General features: G+C 38.7%; 5 protein-coding genes across 6 annotated transcripts in view; all 5 read right to left on the minus strand.

Moving 5' to 3' along the window:
* Positions 1-546: 546 nt before the first annotated feature.
* LOC113676529 (trypsin) lies at positions 547-4,708 on the minus strand. The gene is made up of 5 exons (XM_027193195.2): positions 4,532-4,708; positions 3,848-4,009; positions 2,514-2,706; positions 2,133-2,353; positions 547-1,360 (listed from the first exon to the last, which is right to left on the minus strand). The coding sequence occupies exons 1-5, from the start codon at positions 4,590-4,592 to the stop codon at positions 1,038-1,040; spliced, it is 960 nt and encodes a 319-aa protein (XP_027048996.2). The 5' UTR covers positions 4,593-4,708; the 3' UTR covers positions 547-1,037.
* A 1,740-nt stretch (positions 4,709-6,448) lies between these two features.
* On the minus strand, positions 6,449-8,728 carry LOC113676528 (trypsin-2). The gene is made up of 4 exons (XM_027193194.2): positions 8,543-8,728; positions 7,676-8,066; positions 7,201-7,421; positions 6,449-6,814 (listed from the first exon to the last, which is right to left on the minus strand). The coding sequence occupies exons 1-4, from the start codon at positions 8,646-8,648 to the stop codon at positions 6,492-6,494; spliced, it is 1,041 nt and encodes a 346-aa protein (XP_027048995.2). The 5' UTR covers positions 8,649-8,728; the 3' UTR covers positions 6,449-6,491.
* A 1,326-nt stretch (positions 8,729-10,054) lies between these two features.
* On the minus strand, positions 10,055-12,779 carry LOC149040126 (trypsin-like). Its single transcript, XM_089181921.1, has 4 exons — positions 12,330-12,779; positions 11,577-11,961; positions 11,011-11,231; positions 10,055-10,408 (listed from the first exon to the last, which is right to left on the minus strand). Exons 1-4 carry the CDS (start codon positions 12,397-12,399, stop codon positions 10,089-10,091), a joined length of 996 nt encoding a protein of 331 aa, XP_089038047.1. The 5' UTR covers positions 12,400-12,779; the 3' UTR covers positions 10,055-10,088.
* A 2,253-nt stretch (positions 12,780-15,032) lies between these two features.
* Positions 15,033-18,068, minus strand: LOC113676512 (CUB and peptidase domain-containing protein 1). The gene is made up of 4 exons (XM_027193176.2): positions 17,930-18,068; positions 17,395-17,725; positions 16,333-16,553; positions 15,033-15,407 (listed from the first exon to the last, which is right to left on the minus strand). Exons 1-4 carry the CDS (start codon positions 17,988-17,990, stop codon positions 15,085-15,087), a joined length of 936 nt encoding a protein of 311 aa, XP_027048977.2. The 5' UTR covers positions 17,991-18,068; the 3' UTR covers positions 15,033-15,084.
* Positions 18,069-19,589: 1,521 nt separating this feature from the next.
* The window catches only part of LOC113676548 (trypsin-3), a 30,071-nt gene continuing 25,761 nt past the window's right edge, over positions 19,590-23,899 (minus strand). Inside the window, exons 1-4 of one of the 2 annotated variants that reach the window (XM_027193214.2) lie at positions 21,695-21,809; positions 21,131-21,449; positions 20,468-20,688; positions 19,590-19,945 (exon numbers count right to left, since the gene is read on the minus strand). In XM_027193214.2, the coding sequence (XP_027049015.2) occupies positions 19,623-19,945; positions 20,468-20,688; positions 21,131-21,449; positions 21,695-21,755 (924 nt within the window). In that variant the 5' untranslated portion in view covers positions 21,756-21,809 and the 3' untranslated portion in view covers positions 19,590-19,622. Of the gene's footprint in view, positions 19,946-20,467; positions 20,689-21,130; positions 21,450-21,694; positions 21,810-23,899 lie in introns of those variants that run through there. The other variant, XM_089181922.1, reaches the window with a different exon arrangement.

Here is a 23,899-nt window from a genome sequence, read left to right on the forward strand (position 1 = left end):
TTTAACAAAAGATATAAAGCTAAAAAAAATGATTTCAATAGTTTCAGCATAGTTTGATTTTATACCTGCCTTTTGGCTATAGCCAGATGGCAAACCTGAGTATCCAACAAGGCTTTTTATTTATAAAAGAAGTAAATAGACGCCAGTGGGGAATAAACAATTTGTCGAAACGCTTTCAGAAATCAAAGGGGCAGCACAAAAACTTTAATTTTTTCCCCTCGCGTTTTTTGAAATGTTTTGAAAATTAGTTATATCAGGTGAAACAATAGTCTTTGCTTGGAAATAGGCAAGTTTATAAGGAATTAAGAAAACTTTTAATTCGGAGCGAACAATTTGTATTTTACGTATCCTCTTATTCAGCTGCTATCAGTTCATGGTTATACAACTGTGTGTAAATTTTTCATAAGAAACGTTAAGCTCAGTGATTCCTCGTAACAACACTTTTTGGCTTCATTGCAAGAGCCATTTTTGTAGAATTCAAACAGGGTGTCAATTCGTAGACAAAAGGTATCAGATGGGTCTAAAGTTTGAACGCTAATGCTTTGAGACGAATTGGCTATCAATTTATTCAGCTGGTAAACATTCACTTCCGAAAAAAACCCTTTCTTTTAAAAAACGTCACAATTGAGGTAGAGAATGAAAGATCGAGGAGGTTTTACCCGTTCAAACGTCAAGCTTTTGCGAGTTATATTGGACTTTTTTGAAGATTTCTGTCTCGTTATCAAGAGAAGACAAGAGAGGAAGCCATTCAGGGAGTTTACAGAAATTTTGCAATATTTTTTTTTCACGTCGTTACCAAACAAAAGCATTCTCTCTGATGCTCTTTCAATGACCCTGTCCTTTAGTTTTCCTTGGACATACCCCAATTTCTTCATTAGTATCAGCAGTCGATCGCAGGACTCAAACGGCTGACTATTGTACGTTTATTTGTCATGAATGAACCACCCGGAACTCTAAAGTTCCTAAATAATAGACAAACATTGTAGAATCCTTTTACTTTACTTTTTTGACTGATTATAATTAAATGACACCATTTCTCAGTATCTACCCATGGTATCATCAATCCATTGCCTCAAGTAACGGACCCTGGCGTACACGCCGTATTTCCCGCGCGCAGCACATCCGTGTCCCCAGGACACCACCCCTTCCAAATAGTACTTTCCACTCATTTCACACACCAACGGCCCTCCTGAATCTCCTTGGCACGAGTCTTTGCCTCCCTGCCGGAATCCAGCGCAGACCATGGATTCGTGAATTGATGAGCCGTAACCTTGTTTGCACTGGGACTGTGAGACAATTGGCACGTCAACTTGCATTAGCCTGTCTGCCAGTGAACCACCTGAAGAGAGTGTTCCATATCCTGGAAAGTGAAAGATAAAAAAAGGTTTTTTTTACGCATCCAATGATATTTTTAAAGAGAGGACACGTAAAGCAGAACGAAAGAAAGGGCTCCATCTTTTGAGATCCTCATTAAGCACAAATAGAACTGGTGGTGCTTTTTATTATGTTTAAAATCAGATTCAAAATAATGAAGATATCTCTTGGAATTGAAAAACCGTGTAAATTGAGGAGCTACCACTGCAGCTAATGCTGGAGTTCCTGATCGGCTCTTTAAGCGACACCGTCGTTGGGCCAGCGAAAACGCTAAGGATGGCCATGTCAAAGACAATTTAAAATCTCGTTTATAAGTGTCACAATCTTTAAGAACTTAGGTAACCCTTTTTTTTTTAAACAGTGCCCGGCAGGTAGGGAGAGTTCTTTCCAATGGGCCGGGATTTTCTTCCCCACATTTTACCGCAACGAGCGCGGTGGATCTTATGGATGTTCGTTGGTCTTCACCCAGTATCCGTTTTTCGTCCCACTGTGTTGTGCCATGGGATAAAATATTTTAAAGTATTTTCTCACTGTGCCGCTCTCTACCCCTCGAAAACCAACAAACGGGCAGAGAAACCTCTCAAATGACAGTATTTTGGTGAAAAGCGGTGCGGGAATGGGTAAAAGGGGTGGGGTGAGAAGGCGGTGTATTCCTGCAAGGAAAAAATATCCAGTCTGGAAGGAATGAAAATACTCTTGCATGGAAACTGGTATAAGCTATGTAGGAAATGGAAGACTAGGCCTCTAAGCCTTATTACCTGTTACCCAGCATGTCTTTCCAACTTGGGCTTCACCACTCGACCCAGGCAAACAGGCCAGGTTCACATTTCTGTTAATCTGAGCTGGCCTGCGCAGTTTCAACATGGCAATGTCGTGAGCCATACCATAAGGTCGTTTATAGCTACGATGGGAGATGATTCGTTCCACTTCGAAGTCCTGTTCGCTCCCTGTTTTGCGGCTGCGATAGTGAGCGCCAAGCCTAAAAATGTAAGACGATGGAACTAGTAATATATTTTTTCATGTTACATTTCTCCTTCCTTGTTTTTATGTCAAGATCTGTTTAATCAAGACTTAATCTGGTTTATTTTAATCTCAACGAATACAAACTTCTGACCTCACATGTCTTCCAATCATATTACCTTACTCGAATGCTCGAAGGAGGTTTATTCGGGACACAGTGAGCAGCAGTAACAATCCAGCGGGGATGTACCAAGGTCCCTCCACAAAATGTAAAACCGTTACTCGACCTGACCTGGGCTTGCCACGGCCAAGCTCCTCTTGGGGCCTCGCTACCACCGACGATTCGTACACTTGGCTTGTATCCGCATTGTCCTGGACAGGGAATATAAAAATGGCAAACATTAAGTAGCTGACTAATTCTAAGACCAGGAATATTTAGGCTTAATGCAAAATATAATATCTCTTTTTCTATTCTGTAAATCAGTAATGATGCTAGCAAATTTGGTGGTTGACATTTTATATAGAAACGAAAATCAATTGATAGGATCACGCAAAGATAAAACAGATATTAGAATGAAAAACCTGAATTAATAAAGAGAGAAAAACCGGTGAGGTAAAATACAACGCCTGGGAAGGTTGAGAATGAGTCATCAACGCCATCTGCTCCAACGTTAGACCAATTAAACTGTTTTGCGAATAAATCCAACGACGATGAGTAGTCATGGAAAGATTGTTAAGCTGGGCAATTAGGGATTCAGCACTGAGCTACTTAAGCCCCTGACAGGGCCTAAGAGACGATTTTTTTTCCTCTTTTACGTCCTTAACGATGGCTAATCATCACCATGAAGAGAATTAGGCAGTTATGAAAATTTTAGCTGAGTAAACCAGATTCCTGTAAAGATGTTAAGTCAAAACACTTTTGATACGCCGATATTCCTCTCTCTCTCTCTCTCTCTCTCTCTCTCTCTCTCTCTCTCTCTCTCTCTCTCTCTCTCTCTCTCTCTCTCTCTCTCTCCTCCCTCCCTCCCTCCCTCTCCCTCAATCTCTCTCTCTCTCTCTCTCTCTCTCTCTCTCTCTCTCTCTCTCTCTCTCTCTCTCTCTCTCTCTCTCTCTCCTCTCTCTCTAACTGAGGGCTGACTAACTCGCATAGTTCTTTTTCTATTTTTTACAGATTAGTCGAGTTCTTTCGTTTGCTCCAGGCTTCAATTCGATTTTAAAAATAATAACTTGAATCATATATAATGATAGAAGACTTAAAAATTACAACTGTCACGCCCAACTCGCCTGTAAACAATCGAAGCTGTGTCAAAGAAGCGAACACATTACTTTTTCAGTTGCAACTACAACTTTGAAATTACGTCTTTAACTATAACTATAACTATAACTATAAACCAGAAAGAAAGAAAGGAATGATGAGGTAGACTGGGTGGGATTATAACAGTGAAAAAGGACTAAATCTTTCAAGATTACAAGATGTTAATACAGCTTTTTTACAGCATCATTTGCAACGTACCATTTCCACTGCCACCTCCTCCGTCTCCTCCGCCTCCTCCGCCACCGCCTCCACAAAATTTACAGCTCTTTTGACAATTTCGCTTCATATACTGTTCATATTTTCCGGAGCAAAACCCTCTTCGCGCCCAGCCTGAACATTCTCTTCTTCTATCTTCACAGCCTGAGGATCAAATATGTTTAGCACTAGGTATTTTGAGGACTGTAAACAAAAGTTAATCGAACCTTCCATTTTTTTTTGGTGTGTTCTTGATGACACTGAGGAAAATTTTTGTGTATTCGTTGTTTCTTTAAAAGATCAACCAACCAGAGACATCATATTTGCAAGCTTCTCTAAAAAACTATGTTTTTTTCAATGAAATCAACTCAGACTTTCAAGATTCAATAAGTGTGACAACTTTTTACAGGATGAAAAAATACGTTCTTTCTTAGTTTCCGCTTTTCTCTGATTTCTCTTTTTTGCTTTGTTCTGTTTTTGATTGGCTCGTAATTATTGTAATATATTCACTTATTTCGCTATTGTCGCTCAATTTTTATAGGTGAAATGATAATAGTTTATGAAGCCCGAGCTTAATAAACCCCGTGATTTCTTGGGCTATCTCGCCATTTTGCCCCTAACTAATAACTATAAGTATAGCGCTGATAGTTGTATAACGGTAAATAATAAAAAAAACATACCAATTACCTTGGGCGAAGCTCGCTAGGAAAGCAACGCTTAAAACACAGAGGAAAACTCTCGAGTGCATGATATATGCGAACTGAAGCAATCTTTGAGTGACTAGGGACTTTCTATTGTAGCGTTTTATATCAGCGACGTCATAACTTCTATTCACATCCTGAATAAGCACAGAGACAAGATTACTAAACACGAGTTACCACAGCCATTCTCAAACGCGATGTCCAAAATTAAATTTTGTCCTTAGCCAAACAGCAATGATGAAATTTCACATATGGACAAACAAATATCGGTTCTCTCTTTAAGGAATTGGACAATGGTTTAACAAGCTACCAAGAAATTTAATACAGTTCTAAGATAAGTACAAATAATATTTATCTATAACATTATACACATGTTGTATAACATTGACACAGCTCTATATTCGATGTCCGACTACATGAAATTTCAATCTGCTGGAGTCAAGAACACTATCCAAACCGAACAAATTGATGAAATAGAATTTTTATTTTTCATTAACACATCGGTGACATTTTTTTAAAATATATTCTGTAGATAATATACAATTACATACTCATGATCACAAAACAAAAATCATTTGGGTGACATGATTGCATTTGTTGCAAAATGACATAAAAAGATCAAAGTTAGATTCGGATTTTTCAGTTTCAAGGTTTAAGCAGTGTCGGTGCCGCTTGCCTGACCGTGAATAGGAGCTGTGCAATGTTCTAATTTATCAATAACACCACACTATATCAACCTCCTTTCCTGAAGATAATACTCGTTTACTCATTTATAGTTATCATTTCTTCGGTTCGAGGAATACATTAACACCACGCTCTAAAATTGCAAAGCAAGTTCTTATATTGAATCCGTGGAATATAGAATATCTTAACTCACATAAAAATGTGATAATGGCCCTCGAATACGTCGTTTATTTGCCACTCCAACAAGCAAAGTTTTTGGCAAATGCTCGAGCTGAGGGGTGATTACCTGTGAAAGGCTACGTTTTCATTTTTGAGGAGAGGGCTTTTACCTCAAGAGGGAATGGGTAGCCGTTTACAGAAAACTAACCTCATAAACAACTATCTAAGGAGGCGCATGTAATAATGGTTGTTGAATGTATTATGAGAAATATAGATTTCTCAGGCTGTGACGTCCATAGAGATAGCTAGCCGTGAGAGCTGATGCAATTTTAAGTGAGGCTTCTGGGCTAGACCGGAAACAAATAAACCTATCCAAACCAAGGAACCAGACAAAAATTAACCAAACGTATTGCGAAGGATTCAAGACAAGCTGAGGTAGGATGCTGATGCGTGAGAAATAACCTGGCGAAGAACAAAAACCTTATTCCAAAAGAGTAAAATAGACATCAAATACCAAAACCGAAAACCGAAGATTCTAAATCCAAGTCCCCTCTCACATTTATGTCACCAGTTTGAACGGGGATAAGAAAGAGCAGAAATAATTTTGAATTCCTAGGCAGGTTACTCACAACTTTAAACCATGGTATTCTCAACTGATTTGTCTATCTCCGATCAGGAAAGTGGTAAATGATGAAAGAGGTATTTCATCTCAAAAAAATATTATAATAATAATACAAAGCACCCTGAAGTTTGCAAAGTACAAATGAAACTTTCCAAGTCTCCAGCACAATTGATCGTAATAACCTCCCTACTTTTCATAATAGATCCAGACACTTTAATATCAAAAGATTATCATTGTTAGCCCTTTTGACTATAAAACGCTGCTATAAGTTATTAATCTTTACTTAATCCCTTCTTTAGAGTTGAATTTTTCGTAATTTGTTCGTTTTTAGGGTTGGAATAACTAATTTTCAGGAGTTTGAAAAATCCGAAAGATCGTATGAACCTATTTCTGGCTATTAGGAAGAAATTATTCTATAACAACATACAAACAAAATTCAAATGTAGGTCGATGTTTTTTATTACTTTTCAGATACTAATGCTTAATATCGGCTCATTGTACTATCAATCCATTGCCTCAAATAACGGACTCGAGAGTAGACTCCATAGTACCCTGGTTTGGCACATCCACTTCCCCACGACACGACACCCTCTAGGAAGAACTTTCCGTTGTATTCGCACACCATTGGTCCTCCTGAATCACCCTGGCACGAATCTTTGCCTCCGCGATCGAGTCCAGCACAGACCATGGAAGCGTGGATGGACGAGCCATATGCTCTTTTGCATTTACTTTCACTGACAATTGGTACAGAGACTTGCATGAGCCTATTAGGAGAGCTACCACCGGATGACAATCTTCCAAAGCCTGCAGTATGTAAACGCAACATTTACGATCAAATAAAATTCGAGGATCTCAATGGGGGTAACCGTTGGCCGTTAAACGGCACAAAAAGTTTTGATCAAAACATTTTTCTTTTAACAGCAATGGAAAGGAATTAATGGAAGTCGTAAATTGGCCTAAATTGTAGCCCTTAACCATAAAAGCCATTACCCCATTCAGACCCTCCTTTGTCGCGAGCTATATAAATTCCAAACTCTTCAAAATGATAATAGAATCTTACGCATTCATAAATACATCTTTTATCCCTCATAAATTCTACAAGCAATTTCATCATGATATTCTTGTTCACGGCGGGTCCATTCCCTCTCCTCCTGAGAGTATTGTAGGTAAAGACCACATGATGCATTTACCTGTAACCCAACAATTCTTGCCATCTGGAACCCTTCCACTTGACCCAGGCAAGCAAGCCATTCCGACATGTTGGTTTATTTGAGCGGGCCGACGCAGTTTCAACATGGCGATATCGTGAGCCATACCATACGGTCTTTTGTAACTGTGATGATTAATAATCCTTTCGACCTCCAAAACCTGTTCTGTCTCCTCGGGACCTCGACGCTTGTGGCCTCCCATTCTAAAACACGGAAATGAAAAAACAAAACAAAACAAAGAGAAGCAACAAGATGGTTATTGAAAGTGCTGCAAATACTAAAAACAGAAACAACAAATCTTACCATTACTATTACTTCCCCCTCTATAACCTTGTGATATTCTTACTGACGCCCCTAGTAAACGTTGTAACATACAGAACATGTTCTTGTTAGCAGCATTCTATATTTCGATCATTGCTAGCCAACTGGGGTAATTTACCAAAGCTGAACCACATACCTTACACGAATGCCCGATGGTGTGTCTTTCGAGACACAATGAGCTGCAGTTACCACCCACTGAGGATTCACCAGTGTTCCGCCGCAAAATGGGAAGCCGTGAGGTTGCGTGATTTGAGCCTGCCATGGCCAAGCTCCTCGAGGAGCCTCTGTACCACCGACAATCCGAGTGTGAGGCTTGTATCCGCAGTCTCCTGAGCCACCAGTTGGTGGCCCACCGCCGTTACCTCCGTTGCCACCATTACCGCCATTGCCACCATTTCCACCGTTGCCACCACCACCTTCGCAGAATCCACATGTCCTTTTACAGTATTTTTTCATATAATCTTTCCACTTCGGGCAATATCCTCCACGCTTCCACTTCATACAGTCTACGTTCACATCCTCACACCCTTAAATTTATATAAGAAAAACTTTTCTTATTATCTCCACCTTTTTTTCACAATTTGGCTGTAAGGATGACGTTTTCAATTTGGAATGAAACATTTGAGAGTAGATACAATTATTCCCAAATGACCAAAATCAAAACAGGGAGAAAAATCTCAGGATCTCAGTTCCACCAGATTGGGGAAGTCCCTACAACAAAGGAAAGGAAGCTTCCAGGAGATCTAGTTATTTGGTTAGAATGTTAATTATGAACTAAGAGGGAGTTCGCGCAAGCTTATCTTTATCTTTTGTTTTCAGCATCTGAACTGCAAGGTCTACATAGTCTACAAAGTTATCAAACTATAATCATGTGGCAGAAATTTTACTTTGATATGATGTGTTCAAAGGAAGATAATGATCACTTCGCGAATCAGAAAAACAACATGGCTGTTCTGTTTAAAAATACTGACAGAACAGAGTTTAACGAAGATAATTAACTTACCATGTGTAAGACTTGCCAAAAAAGAGACGCCGAAGACTAAGAGAATCCAAATCTTCATGATTGTCGTCGTAGAATTGGTAAGGAAAGAACTCTCCTTTTGCCGCATTATATTATTAGCTTCGTACGAAGATTGATCAACTGAACAACCAAAGCAGGGAGAGTCAGCAAATAACTAAAGCTAACCTTGCTTTAAAAATGATTTCAGAAAATGTCTTTTGACATCTCAGAGGGTAAAGTTTGGTGGCTGTTTAAACACAGAGAAAGTGAAATTTTATGAACATTCAAAACGTTTTCACAGCAATTTTGATGAACCCAGAACATCTGGCTAACCTGGTAAAGCAACATGGTTCTAAGAAATTTGATTGGAAACCCAATCGAATTTCAATTAAAACTACTCAACCTAGGCCATCTATAAGAATAGCTTGAAGTAAGAAACCGTTTACACTTAGCTGCATAGCGAACTCTTTTTCTTTAGCTCAAAAATGAAAAATAAGAGAAAAAACTGGGCAGATTATGATCTGTTATTTTCCATTCACATTTGACGTTCTTTAAATTACAAGATCTACAGAACTGAAAGAATTTGTTGGCTCAGTTACGATTATAACCTAAAGTAAACCAACTGAGAAAACATGAGGCTATCCTTTTTTCGACCTTATTTGTTAAAAGAAAAGGATAAGATAAATTCAGCTTTCTCTGGGCTGAATCCTCACCGAGGTCGCCCATTTCTTTTGTATCCGTTATATTACTTTTTTTTTTACAAGAAAATAAATATCAGTGTGTATTTAGGAGAGCGCTTGACCTCTTTTAAGCATTTGCAACTATATCTGACTGAAGGGGTTGGTTTGGCCTGGATCCTACTGTATTTCTTAGGGTGTGCCGCACCGTGGGCAATGACACTCAGAACTATCCGTGGATGTCCCGAGCGGAAATGAAAACCCGATAGCGTATATCTCTTATCCCTAATGCCAATGGTCTAAAGCTTCCAATAAAAGGCAGAAATAGCACGCAGTTTTAATGTTTTGAATCTAAAATGTAAATGATAAAAACAATGATACAAATATTAACGAGATAAAAATAGTGAAATCTGAATGACGAAGACTCAAAGAGGGATTCCAAACAAAAGTTCGGTGTAGAAGAAAAACAAAACAAAAAAATGATCTTGATCGGCTAATTGCACTTGAAATTCAAGGGGAGCTCACCAAATTCATTTTTAAGTGACATGCATATCTCTGAAGCTGAAATTAAGGCTGCTTCTGAAAGCTGTACTGTCAGTCGGTTCTATAGCAATCCTATACTTCATTCGAAAAGAACGAAACCATTTGAAGCCAAGTTATCTAGGTCTCGTAAAGAGTTCTATTAAACGAATCAACACTTATAATAGCTGGAGTAACCTATGTGACGCTGTGAAGAGGGAATCGATGAGGCCACGCTAAGAGTAACGATTGGCGTAATTGATCAACTCTTTACCAGGCAACTACTTGTAAAGCCGTAATAAAAAATTTTGAGACATTGTTGTATTTTATTTGCAGTGTCACCACTTTTTTATTTAATAACTGCTTATTGTACTGTCAATCCATTGCCTCAAGTAACGGACCCTGGCGTAAACGCCATATTTCCCCGGAGCAGCACAGCCATGTCCCCACGATACAACTCCCTCGAGAAAGAACCTGCCATTAAATTCGCACACCAAAGGACCACCTGAGTCTCCTTGGCAGGAATCTTTACCTCCTTCGGACAATCCAGCGCATATCATGGAATCGTGAATGGAACTATATGCCTGCTTGCACTGGGACTGCGGGACAATTGGTACGTCAACTTGCATGAGTATTTGAGCCAAAGAGCCACCTGAGGACAGAGTACCGAATCCTATGGGATGGAAAAAAAGATCAAGGATAGCGTTAGATTTGGGTGTCGAAAACAACAGTCATAGTTGCTCCACTAAATGAAGTGAAAAGCAACAACTATAGCCTAGCCTCACAAAGCTGTCAATTTTACCTTGTGTCGCTTCGATTCGACTTCGCACATCAATCTATTAAACGTTACCTTCTAGCTATTATCATTATATATTTGAGTTTGGCTATGTTTGATTGATGTAAGTGAAGGTTGCCTGTGATTATTAAAGAAGATGAAATACAAAACAAAAAAGAACTTTACACCGGAAAGGGAAACCAATTAACTGACCAACCGTCATAAATACTTTCTTTCAACACAAACACATCGCACAGCAAACGAATAAAAAAATTAAAAAATAAAGCTTATTCCTTGCAAGAGCTAAACTCCTAACCTTAAAGACGTCTGTTTTCTTTGAATTACTATTTTCATTCTTACATTTTCCACCATTAAAAAACAGCCCCCAACCTATGGTCAAGTTAATTTTACAGGGTCCTCGACGTTGCTACTAAACTTGGGTGATGGTTTGAATTTGCTGTGAAGATATTTTTATTGCCATTGTCATTCGTATTTATTACCTGTAACCCAACACATCTTCCCATCCAGGTCTCCTCCACTTGAGTCTGGTAAACAGGCCAGCTTTACATGTCTGTTTATCTGAGCAGGCCTGCGCAGTTTTAACAAAGAAATGTCGTGGGCCATGCCGTAAGGTCTTTTGTAGCTATGGTGATTAATGATTCGTTCCACTTCAAAATCCTGTTCATAGCCTTCGTTACCTTTGCGGTAATGTGCCCCAAGTCTGCCAAACGAAAAGTTCCCAATGATTATGTCATTGCTTTCATCAAATTTCTTAACCCGTCAGCAATTTAAAATCAGTACTGTTTCATCTCCAGCAAAGTTTAAAGCTGTCTTCATCGGAAAACATCTTTTCCGTGTTATTTAGGTATAACCCTTTCTTCAGAAAAAGATAGAAGATGGACCTTCTTTTGAAATAACATTGAAAACAACTAACGGAAGTTTTCAGCTTTACATAGCTATTAATTTTAGTTTCTTGAAGGGCGTAATGATTTCGGTGCTGCCCCATTGAAACAAGAGAAGATTATCAAGAAGTTTTCACAGCTTATTTAAATTATGTTGATTTTACCTTACACGAATGCTTGAGGAAGATTTACCCGACGTGCAATGAGCTGCTGTAACAACCCATTGAGGGCTAACCAAAGTTCCACCACAAAATGTAAAACCGGATCTTGATCTGACCTGGGCCTGCCACGGCCAAGCTCCTTTGGGTGCTTCACTACCACCAACAATTCGAGCGCTTGGTTTATATCCACACTCACCGTTTCCACCGTTACCACCACCGCCTCCTCCTCCGCCACCACCATTTCCACCGTCACCGCCTCCGCCGCCGTTTCCTCCGCCGTTACAATAGCCGCAGGTTTTCTTGCAGTTTCTCTGCATGTAATCTACCCAATTGGTTACTTTGCAATAACTTTCGTAATCAGCACAGTTTACTGTTCTGTCCTCACAAACTGAAAGACATATAAGCAACAATCGCTCCAGAAGTGATCTCAAATCAACAGCTTTGCGATACACAAAATATTTCTCGGCAAGAATGTCTAAATTATCATAGATAACAAACAGATAAATTGCAATAATAATCTAACTTCTGTATATTCCTTCGTAAATAATTTCCGTCCTAAATAGCTTTTAGAAACTCAGTGATTTTGTATAAAGAGTAAAACCCCTGACGAGCATGGACGAGAACTGATAAAAGCTCAACCCACGTGCGACACCAGAGGTGTGGGATACGATCTCCGACCACTACTGTGGAAGGTAGTTATACTATCTACCGCTACATGAAAGGAATGGAAAGAATATCAAATAGTAAGTCATTTACCCTCAGCAAATATTGCAGGAATGGCAAAGACAGCAATGGCCAAGACATGGAACTTCATCGTGAACTTCATGATTGAGATCAAACTCGCTTCAAAATAGCAAGTGAAGATATGCTTAGCTCCATTTCTTTTATCTTGATTATCGTAAGCTGAACGACAGCCTGAACAAATTGGAAACGTCTGCGCATTGGTATGTCAGTCAAAGGCGTCATGGGAAGATTTCTTTTGGGGTCTGGGTAAACAGCAGCATTCATGAAGATTTCATAAGGTAAATATATGGTATTTATGGTGTACAGTTAAATAGGCTTATCTCAGGAAGAAAAATGGCATTTACGAAAATGCTACAAATTTATATCACTGGCATACATGTAGAAGACGCCATTTAAAATCTACCTGGAGTGAAGTGCGGTCAAAAGCTTCTCCTTGTCTTAGGTAGAAAAAAGAATAGTTTTGAGATAAACAAAAAGGACTCTGGGTTATTTTATTTTAATTTTGAACCATTCACGCCTGAAACAACACAGATAAGTCAGATTTCATATAACGTTCAGGTAAATGGATAGACGTTTCTTCTTGAATTCGTGTATCTTGAATACATGTATGTAGACATCTGGACAGTCTGGGTAAATTATTTCAAAGCTAAGGCCATTCACATCAATTTTTCCCTAAAGGAATAAAGGTGAAACTCCGCCTATGACGATTCTAAGTGAACAAAACTGCTTCAGTGATTGAAACACACTATATTCGATAAAGAACTAGCCTGCTGAGAAGGACAACATTGGTCGCAAAGGCTGGATAAATTTTGCTTTGGCATTCTCATAATTTTCGAGACTGATAAGAAGACTGCGGGTGCCGAAACGCAAATATTGGATGTTTTAACGAATTTTTTCAACATGATTCATTCAAGCTTGTACACAAAAGGGCGGGGAAGGGAATCAACACCCGCCATTCCAGATCTCTTCAATTTCCTTTCGCTTTCTCTTTCCCTCTGTTCCCTGCTTCTATTAGACTACGTCATCGAATACCCCAGTCTTTTGAAGACATTATTTTCCATCCAAAAGCTTCTAAAAGCTGTCTTTTGTGATATTTAAATAACATTTTACGGATGCCAACGTAATTGCACCTCATGCCTTTAAGACTATTTTTTGCCATGGTACACATGATACTTAGATTTTATCAACTGATTTGGTAATGTTGATTGGCCACCGTAAACAGTTTCCAAACCTGACGTTTCGAGTGCTGGCCCTTCGTGAGGCTAACGCACGAAACGTCGGCTTAAGAAATGTTTACGGTGGCCAATCTACATTATCAACTCAGTTGATAAAATCAAATTATCACATAAACTGCGTTGTTATACAAGGATTTCCGGCCCTGAGGAAAGCCGTAACAACACACGTGAAAAAATATCGTATTTTTTCACGTGTGTTGATATACCCAATTAGCTGCTTACACGTCACTCGCCTTTGGCACCACTCGGTCAGGTTGATGAATGAACGGCAAAGCCTTCACGATTCTCATTACAAGTTGTTTGTCCGAGCTTTCTCGAATTATGGCGGCTAAAACACTAAAAAATCCGTATCGCTGACAGACAGTGAGGTTCAAACTTTCCTAGAAGAGGAAGAAAACTAATATACTAAAAGAAAAACCGAAAGTTGCGTATTCAGTGGCTTTGGCGTTAGCATTTCTCTCGGCTGAGAATGAAAATCGACAACCGGAAGATTTGCCACTAGCCGATTTTGGCCGTTTACCTGAAAGACTTCTTCTGTCTGTAAGGATAAAGCCAATAAATGAGAATTTTGGAAATCGAAACTATGACCATTGTTGTTTTTGTAATCATGATTCAACGCATTTTTCCATCTTAAGAGCCAGCGCCAACGCACTTTACGATTGTTATTCGAGGATTGTCGATTCATTTATTTTATTAATCAATGAAGTCGGCTTTTCCTCCCAGTAAAGTGCTATTGTGTTTATATGATAAACAAAATAATACATGGTTGCTTGTAGATATGGAATTTCTCTTCTCGTGTTCATCTCGACATCTCGCTCGTGAGCTATCGAGTTAAACACTCGAAGAGAAATTCCTTATCTACGCGCGCCCATCTATTATTCTCTATTTATCTTGTATTTGATAGTGAGTTGATTTTTGCAATTTTGCAGTTGCACAAGGAGACGTTTGTTGTCTTGAAGTTTTCCTCAATGAATCGTAAAATGAACATTTACGAATCTCATTAGTTTTATGGCAGTGCGTAAGAAACCAATCAGTAACAGTGGAATTTGCATTTCTCATCAATACGATAGAAAGTCGTAAAGAAGGGACATTTGTTGATTCCAGTTAATCAAGGACATCATTTTAGAAGATCCAGTATTAGTTAATTATTTGCTCTTTTCTGAAATAAAACTTTAATTAAAAAAATTGAAAGGTAAGCCAGCAGTCTTTTGAATATATTTTTTCATTGTATCACTGATGTGTGCCTAGCAATGTTGGCAGCTTTTGATACTGCAACCTTGAACCTATTGATTCCTTTATAATTTTTTTTATTATTCCATTTTATGAGACAGCAACCTGGTTGCACCGATATGATTGTTGTCTGTCAGTCTATCAATTTGCATTTGCGTTCACCGTAAAAATTCTCGATATTCGTTTCGTTTTCTAATTCTTCACTCTTTTTTCGTTTCTTAGCAATTCTACTAATCAACAAACAGCAAAATTTGTTTTCGTTTTCTTTTATTTCTTTCATTGTGTCACTAATAACCTGAGTCTTAATTTTTTCGTATAACACGATCGATCCACGGCCTCAGGTATCGGACCTTGGCGTAAACACCATATTTCCCAGGAGCTGCGCACTCAACTCCCCACGAAGTAATACCCTCGAGGAAGAACTTTCCACCGTACTCACACACCATTGGACCTCCCGAATCTCCCTGACACGCGTCTTTTCCACCTTGTGGAAGTCCAGCACATACCATTGACTTGTGGATGCGTACTCCGTAAGCCTTTTTGCATTCTCCGTCACTGACAATTGGAACTGAGACCTGCATTAGAACACTCGATGAAGAACCTTCATACGACAAATGTCCAAAGCCTTAAATGTGAAACGCAAAAGAAAATAAAGTTACTTTGTTTTACAACATTTTACAACATTGGCGAGATGACAAAAAACAATGAAATAAATGCTGAAAAAATGTTGGCAGCAGCTAAAGGCTTTGGGCTGAGAGGTTAAAGGAATGGTTGGCTTATCCAGTTCTCTAAAAAAATAAGTTTAGAACAGAGAATATATGGTATATGCTTTGGGTAAAGCAAAGTGGTTGTGGTAACCCCTCGTAGGTCTCCCTCTGCATTCAGACAGTGTAATCTAGAAAGATAACGAAAAAACCAGCTAACTCATGTAGCCTTCAACTAAGAATATTTGAATATTTTTCTCTCTTCTATAGGGTGCACTAAAGGAGACCTGAACAGTTTACTTTTTCACGTAACATCGCAATGCTCTTTAATCTTATACAGCTCTATAAAGTCAAACTTGTATTTAGCGGCTCCTAATTGACCGCTTAATACAGGTTTCACAGAAAATTGTTATTAGAAAAAAAATAAAAAGGCATTTTCTGCCATAATTGACCACTTATTGTACAAAAGAGCGCTCAAAAATACCGTTAACATTGATTTGGGAAGATAAACACGGCTTCAATTTTTCTTGAAAGCTTCACTTAGTTATCTCGCTCTGAGATTTTTCTTTGGGTGATTCTTGAATACAGGTGGAGGACCATAGAAAAAGGCTGTTGGGACTCAGTAAAGGGTGTCCATGACCGCTCAATAGAGGTGACCGCTTAATACAGGTGGAAGTTACAGTGATTATGGGGAAAAATTTCGGGACTGTGAAAACTGACCGCTTAATACAAGGTGGCCACTTAATGCGGTGCTGATTAATAAAGGTTCGACTGCACTACGGTTGAAGCTCAGGCTTAATATAGACCTCCATCCAAATATAAAACTCCAAGCGAACGTTTAATTACCTGTAACCCAACACATCTTCCCATCTGGAACTCGACCCTTTGAACCAGGCAGGCAAGCCAGTTTGACGGTTTGGCTAATTTTAGCGGGCCTGGTCAGTTTCAACAAGGCGATATCATGAGCAAAACCTTTCGGTTTCCCGTAGCTGTTGTGATAAATCAATTTTTTGATCTGGAACTCCTGTTCCGTTTTTAATCTGCGATTTCGGTAATGGGCTCCAAGTCTGCCAAATGAGGTACAATCATGAATCAAGATTATTGTAGCTTGATGATGACTATTTGTTTTACAATGCATAGGGTTAACCATGAAAAGAGTTTATTCCAGCCATGCCCTTACTTAGGTGCTATGTGTTCAGTTCTAGGCTACCCACTCTACTTGCGAGATGAGGTCTCTCAGAGACTGATGGGGTAACATCCCTGTACCTGATCATCATTAAATTAGTGCAAAACGGAATCATTATTTCAAATACTCTATTCTTCGATCACTCGATTCTACAACACTAACTTATGTTTCCTTGAAAAAATGGTGTCAAAAAAAGCTTCTTTGTCATAACTTAATGAATTTGTGGCCTTCTTACAAAGGTTATAGTCTTATATAATTTCAAGAATTGAGAAGGTTTTGATTAAAAAACTTCTTGATAATTTCTAGCCCTTGACTGGAATTATGTGGTGATTTATCAATGTCAACAAATTTACTGAAAAAAAAAAGCAAAACAATGGATTGCAGAAGCACCCAAATCGAGGCTAATCCCTTAAGTGGCTGCTCAAGACACACACGTTATTCTGTTCGGGGACGTTGTCTGCCCGTGATCGATGAAAATAACTAGCATGAACAAATTTGGTATATCTCGTTTTAGTTCCCTCTACAAGGAATTTGGCATCTTCCGTTATTCTTTTAAGCAGCAGTTTAAAAAAATGCGTCTACAGAACGAAAATGTTTCCCTTGACGAGGTATATGGCTACATTATTCCACGCTAGCAATGAAAACAAGACTCTTGCTCCCTTCAGTTTGCAACAGGTCACCATCCACGAGGAGACGAGGAATGTTACTATTCATCAGCTCACCTTACACGGATATTTGAGACAGTTTCCTTGTAAACGCAGTGTGCAGCTGTAACGACCCACTGGGGATGGACCAAAGTTCCTCCACAAAATTGATTACCAGAAGTTGACCATAGGATTTGGGCCTGCCACGGCCAAGCTCTTTCAGGGGCCTCGGTGCCACCGACAATTCGCGCACCGGGCTTGAATCCACACTGTCCTGCTCCACCGCTTTCACCGCCGCACAAACTACAGCTTTTCTTGCAGTTCCTTCTCAGATGTTTTGAGACACTTTTCTTATTGCAGTATCCCATTTTTGCCATGACGGTACAGTATCGTCTTTTGTCGGTACAACCTAGAAACAGTAATAGAATTAAAAGAATAAATAACTTGAAATTCGGCGTACATAAACTGGGTAAAGGAAAGACCACAATAGATACTGCACACGAGTTTGCAATCTTCAGAAATAATAAACACAATAAGTTTAAAGAATCTTTTCAGGACACGGAGATTGTGTTCATTATTGATAAAATGATAGATTTTCAAAAATATATCTTACCGTGTACGAAACTTTCCAAGACTGCGATGCCTAAAACACAGAGAACCAATAAAGTTTTCATGATAGACTGCTTTCACAACAATCCAAAAATGGCTTGTGGACTAAGAACATCATCAGTTTTCTTTATTTTTAATTTCATTTTATGTAGGACATGGCCTGAACAAGCACACCGGTTAGAATCAGAAAAAATGTACTTGAGTAGCTTTGAAATTCATCTAAAAGATGAATTTCGAGAGGACACGCAATTGATTCTTTTGTTCTTTGGCGAAAAGGTAAAAGAACTTGTAGGCGATCTGAGTAAACAAATCATTTTTCAAAGACAGAATTGTTTTCTTTCAGAATTCGAGTTATCAAAAATGGTTCGAGTTACAGAAAGCAGTTCATTTGTCACCACACACAGGTTAATAGCTCGATTTTATGTTGCTCTTTAGGCCATCAAAAAACACGCATGACTAGGCAAAAACGCTACACTGTTTTCATTTTTCAAGAGTGGCCTGAAAATATTGTGATAAGCTGTGCGGTAATGATAAAGCATGGAGACAATTGAAGTGGGAAGCTGGTTCAAAACCCCCGCCACCCACCAAAATATTTATTTGCACTCATGACAACCAAGGAAATGGCACAGAAAAAGAAAAAAAGCCGAAGATATAGATAGCGCAAGCATTTCTCGAGGATTTAAAATTTTCTTCATAATTGTGAACAGAATCCATGCAAACAGGGGAATTTCAAGAGATACTGTCCGTATTTCATGGCTACGATACATATATCCCACATATACATATATCTAAACGTTGCCTCTGGTCTCCGCTCTGTACATATTTCTGCTTGGTTACAAAATCTTAATTCGACTTTTCTCAACTATCGATAATGAATTCCTCTTTAAAAACAAGGGAAATTAATGCCAACAACGCACCACGCAGCAATGCCAGGATACGGAGTAAAGTAAGGGAATTTGAAAATTTCTCTTACAAATCAAACTTGACTAATTGTGTTTGATAACCTCGCAGAGAGTTTTAGCGAGAGAACAGTAAATATGAGCAAAAAGTATGCATAATAACGTTCGAAACTGCTTGGGGGAATTACCCTGCCGAAAGATCAAACTTCCTTCCGATCGAAAGTTATTCATTGAAAATGTCATGATGTCATATTAATTTTTTTGTGATTCCAAGAAAAATTGTTTTACTTCACCCATACGTTCGGCCTGAAACATTTTTTCTTGAGTCACTTTGCACGTTTGAAATGCGTTGAGGTAGACAGATCGATACCGAAAATGTTCTGTGGTCAAACCGAGAAACAAAATTGGTTATCGCATTCTTGAGTATAAGTGTCTAATCTTATGATGATTCAGTGAATCTTTTCACGTCTCAACTTTTAATTTTTAATTACAAAATAGAACAAGCAATAGTGACAGGTCTCACGTAAACATGTAAATTGTTTAAAGTCCTATCGAAAGACAGCACCCAAAGACTATCGAAACGATTTTTTTTTTGCGTATTTAATAAAGGTAAATTACTTGAATAATTTTGGGGGTTGTCCATGTTTTTGGTTTCAAGTAACACGTCTCGACTGAACTGTTCGGAAGTAAGACAGGAAAGATATACTTCAAAGTTTGCCCTGTCTTGATGCAACACTGGTTAAAAAAAGGAACACAAGCAAGTTATTTCATTCATAATCATTTAATTTATTTCCCTTTTTAATATGCATTCATTGTTTCATCAATCCATTTCCTTAAGTAGCGGACTCGGGCGTAGACACCATATTTTCCTGGAGCGGCGCATCCGATACCCCACGACACGACACCCTCTAGGAAGAACTTTCCACCAGCTTCACATACCATAGGCCCTCCAGAATCTCCCTGGCAAGAGTCCTTGCCTCCTTGGTCCAGTCCAGCACAGATCATGGAGTCGTGAATTGATGAGCCGTACGCTCGTCTGCATCTAGAGTCAGACACGATTGGGACTTTAACTTGTTGGAGGACGTCTGGAGAACTACCGCCTGACGACAGTCTTCCAAATCCTATCAAAGCACAAATAGAGGTATCTGCATCAACTGAATTATCTACGAGAGTTATCCCTTCAAGCTCTAAGAGTGACGAATCACAAAACACCCCTAAAAGACTGGCTAAGAAATTCTTTTGACTCGTTGTAAAGCCACTCAGTGTAGGTTTTCAAATATAGGCTATTTTGAGACTGCTTTTATGCTTTTTGGTACTCAAGGGGTTTGGTTTTCTTCATTTTCTGTTTCTTCTAATGTTTTTTTCGTTGTTGTTGTTTTGTTTTTTTTCGTTGATGTGGTTTTTTATATTTGCTTCCAATTTCACAACTGTAGAAGGAAGATTTCCCGCTTCTTTATTTTTAGGCCTTTCAGCTCAGTCTAAATCACTCTTCCACACGCTTCTGGCTCCAAACGGTTTCTTTTCCTGCTTTAGATTTCGACTGCGATTGAAATTTTGCCGGTTTTTCTGTTTCCATCAGGCCCCAATCTACCCCCCCTACAATTTCCAATCAAATAACAGTTATTACATTTGGTTGCCCTAACCTGTAACCCAGCATTCCTTGCCATCTGCAACACTTCCACTTGATCCAGGCATGCAGGCCAAGTTGACATACTTGCCGATCCGAGCAGGTTTGGCCAGTTTTATCATGGCGATATCATGAGCCATGCCATAAGGTCTTCTATAGCTCTGATGTGAAATGATCTTTTCAATCTCCATTAACTGTTCTGTTCCTAAGCTTTGCTTGCGCTTATGAGCTCCAAGTCTGAAGATAGAGAAAAAATAACTTCCTTTATTTGACAAGGAATAGTTGCACCTTTCTTTTCATTCACTTCATATCTGAATCTTTTTACAAATGCTTCTTGAAAAGTAATTTTAACTCGTAGTGGTTTAAATGACATCAACGTAAAGGCCTATTATACGATACTAATAAGCAGAAGATGATGATGTAGTTAATAAGTTTTAAAATTCTAATTTCTCCTCAAAAGATGTCGAAATGTCAGGTTATGTCACTCAAAGGAGTCTTTTTACGTTACCCTCTCGCGAACACGATTGACAGTTAGGTATAAACCCTTTGAAATCATCGCTTCACGCAAATTGATCGTCGTCCACGGCTGTGATTCAGCAAAAGTCAAATATTTAGCCCAACAAAAAAACTGAAAACTCAGATATGCGTGTATTATAAAATCCCATAACCTTTGACTCACCTAACGCGAATGTCACTCGGTGATTTTCCCGGAACACAGTGAGCAGCAGTGACAACCCACTGTGGATGAACTAAGGTTCCTCCACAGAATGGGAAGCCATAGGTTGTCATGATTTGAGCCTGCCACGACCAAGCTCCGTGAGGAGCCTCGGTACCACCTACAATTCGTACACTGGGTTTGTATCCGCACTGTCCTGGTCCTGATCCGCTGCAAAGATTACAGCTCTTCTGGCAGTTCTTGGACATATAGCCTGCATATTTCCCTTTGCAGTATCCTTTGCCAGCCCAGTAACTACAACCTGACTTAAGGTCTGAACAACCTGAAACATGTCGAAACGAAGATAGGATGAGTTTGGAAAAAAATAAAATTGAGTTTCTCTCCATCTAGGGGCAGGAAAACCGAACTGCCTTGCTCGAGTCTCACAATACCAATTTTTTTCCAACCATACACATAAAAACCGTGTGTTATGATGAAAGCTCATATGAATGAAAGTAAATCAAGTGCTGAACTGTCTTAAAGAATTGCATTCTACTATTCACAGGAATTTAAAATACTAAGAATTACCAGTTGCAAAACTTGCCGAAGCAGCCACGCCCAAAACACAGAGAACCACGAAAGACTTCATCTTGAGAGAAGCGGAATTCAGATTCTAATTTGTGAGTGCAAGTGTAATTTCCCTAAGCCCTTAAATACTAATCACTGTTTAATAAACGTTTTCCTGGACAAACAAGGCAATCAAAGCTAAAGATTGAAAGTTTACTAGACCATATTCACTGTCAAGTTGAGCGGTAACAAGTAAGCTAAAACTGTTATTACTTGTAAGTTCGGTACTCTTTCATCTGCTATGCATGAATGTATACATCTGGGGAATCTGTGTAAATTGTAGAAATTGCTGGCTATACTTGTTTGCTTAGCGCTTGAGACTTTGTGGATGAGTGTTCTTTGATCAGATGCGATTTCCGCAAGCAGGCAGAAATTCAGTGTAGAAGAGCAACACTTATGTATAAAGAAAGCTTATGTTGAATTTAGTCTTAAAATAGTTTAGTTTATCCTCGATCGGTGGCGACGTTCAACAAAAAAAAGTACTCGAGTTACAATTTTCAGACAGCGGTCCATGCGATCTTTAGTCTTCCTTTATTTGAAATAACAATATCCTCTTTCTCGAAGGAACAGAGTTCATGAAGCGACGTAAAATCCAGGATACATGATACTCACTTCACAATTTATCATTTCACAACTATTTACCAGAGTGGAGGTGGCTGGTGGTGGATATTTACCAAGCTGCGAAGCGGTGAGGTAAATATCCGTCACTTGCCACCAACACTTTGGTGAATGGTTTTTTAAGTATAAACTAAAGCAATGAAATAATATAGCACAAAAAGCTGACTTCGCCTCACTGCAAAGACTTCAATATTATCGGACGCAAATGCTGAACAAGTTGCTCAGGGTTGAACAGCAAAGGATATTCAGAGTTTGAGTAGCCAATCAAAGCGCGCCTATCCACTTTTTTTTAAATATAAACTTAAAATATTTAACCAGCACTCGTGCAGTGTATTGAAATGTCTTTGTTACCGGCATGCCGATATTTGTTAGCCTACGGAGCAAATATTCCAAGCAAATGTGAACGCACGTGGCGAGCTTTATTCAAATGTATGTAATAGTCTTTCATTTATTTGCTTATAAAATGATGTTTGAGGCTTAAGACACTGATACATTTGAACCATCATAACCCTTTTTCTTTTCTTCTCTTTTTTTTGCGATGAATGCATTTTATTAGACGAAAAAGTACCTGAAACTAAAGCTTTCCCAACTTTCTTTACTCCTGTGATAATAATTTTTATTCACTTGCTTTTATCTTTCATTTTGTCATGATTTCTGGCAACAGTACTTCTACAATGTTACATTCCTTAAAAAACATTAATTATTTCAAACGGATTCCCTTAGAATATTGTAGCGATAAAAGACGGCCTCAACGGGGTTAACCTTCAGCCGTACAATGGCAAAAAAAATTGGTTGGCGTAAAAAATGGATAAATTTTGAACTTAAGTCATAAAAAAAAGTTAAACGTAAAAAACTTCTTGTAAAAGTTATGGAAACAAACTAACTGTTAGCCATAAAATGACCAAAATTTTCATCCTTAGCCGTAAAAGCCATCGCCCCATTGGGACCCTCATTAAACAGTCAACAATTATTTTATTTCATTGTTAAGTTTCTTCCATCCACTTTATTCTTCTCACTAAGACCTTATTTAGAGTTCGGGTGAAGCATTTCTAGTAATATTGCTAACACGAGATTTGCAGGTTTACAAGAAATACTACGTTGACTCGCGATTTCGTCAAGGTATCATTCATTTTCTCGTCAAGCGTAAGTTTAAGTTAAAAATTTCAAAGATATTAATGCATGTCATTCTTATTGACATTACATAGATAGCATTATTATAATTTTGAAAAATGTACGGTGTTGTATACATTATGCGACTGAGACATGAAACATAAAGAAGAAAATACAGGACCAAAAAAATGCAATATATTCATCTCCTGATGCAAGGAATAGGCACAGCTAAACGCTTTATGGCGGGCACCGAACTTGTTAGCGACAGCCGATTTCCTTATTGCTACTTAATTCGCGGGTGAAAGAGTCGCAAAATTGAAGACACGTGAATGAAAATCCTCGCCAAATTTAAACAAACGCAATTTAGTAGCCTATTAAAAAAAGTTCATCCTCTGAGGGCAGGAGATCGATTACCAAAGGATGGAAGACGGCCGGCTC

The sequence above is a fragment of the Pocillopora damicornis genome, chromosome 9, assembly GCF_964200805.1.
Source record: "Pocillopora damicornis chromosome 9, jaPocDami1.2, whole genome shotgun sequence".
In the NCBI taxonomy this organism is placed as follows: Eukaryota; Metazoa; Cnidaria; class Anthozoa; order Scleractinia; family Pocilloporidae; genus Pocillopora; species Pocillopora damicornis.

Coding starts and splice junctions, on each gene's coding strand:
- LOC113676512 (XM_027193176.2), bottom strand. CDS start 17,990: ATGAAAACTTTATTGGTTCTCTGTGTTTTAGGCATCGCAGTCTTGGAA. Junction 16,554..17,394: donor GTCTCAAATATCCGTGTAAG/GTGAGCTGATGA, acceptor CTCATTTGGCAG/ACTTGGAGCCCATTACCGAA. Junction 15,408..16,332: donor GAAGATGTGTTGGGTTACAG/GTAATTAAACGT, acceptor TTCACATTTAAG/GCTTTGGACATTTGTCGTAT.
- LOC113676529 (XM_027193195.2), bottom strand. CDS start 4,592: ATGCACTCGAGAGTTTTCCTCTGTGTTTTAAGCGTTGCTTTCCTAGCG. Junction 2,354..2,513: donor CCTTCGAGCATTCGAGTAAG/GTAATATGATTG, acceptor TTACATTTTTAG/GCTTGGCGCTCACTATCGCA. Junction 1,361..2,132: donor AAAGACATGCTGGGTAACAG/GTAATAAGGCTT, acceptor TTCACTTTCCAG/GATATGGAACACTCTCTTCA.
- LOC113676528 (XM_027193194.2), bottom strand. CDS start 8,648: ATGCGGCAAAAGGAGAGTTCTTTCCTTACCAATTCTACGACGACAATC. Junction 7,422..7,675: donor CCATCGGGCATTCGTGTAAG/GTATGTGGTTCA, acceptor TCCGTGTTTTAG/AATGGGAGGCCACAAGCGTC. Junction 6,815..7,200: donor CAAGAATTGTTGGGTTACAG/GTAAATGCATCA, acceptor TACATACTGCAG/GCTTTGGAAGATTGTCATCC.
- LOC149040126 (XM_089181921.1), bottom strand. CDS start 12,399: ATGAAGTTCACGATGAAGTTCCATGTCTTGGCCATTGCTGTCTTTGCC. Junction 11,962..12,329: donor TCCTGCAATATTTGCTGAGG/GTAAATGACTTA, acceptor TATGTCTTTCAG/TTTGTGAGGACAGAACAGTA. Junction 11,232..11,576: donor TCCTCAAGCATTCGTGTAAG/GTAAAATCAACA, acceptor TTCGTTTGGCAG/ACTTGGGGCACATTACCGCA.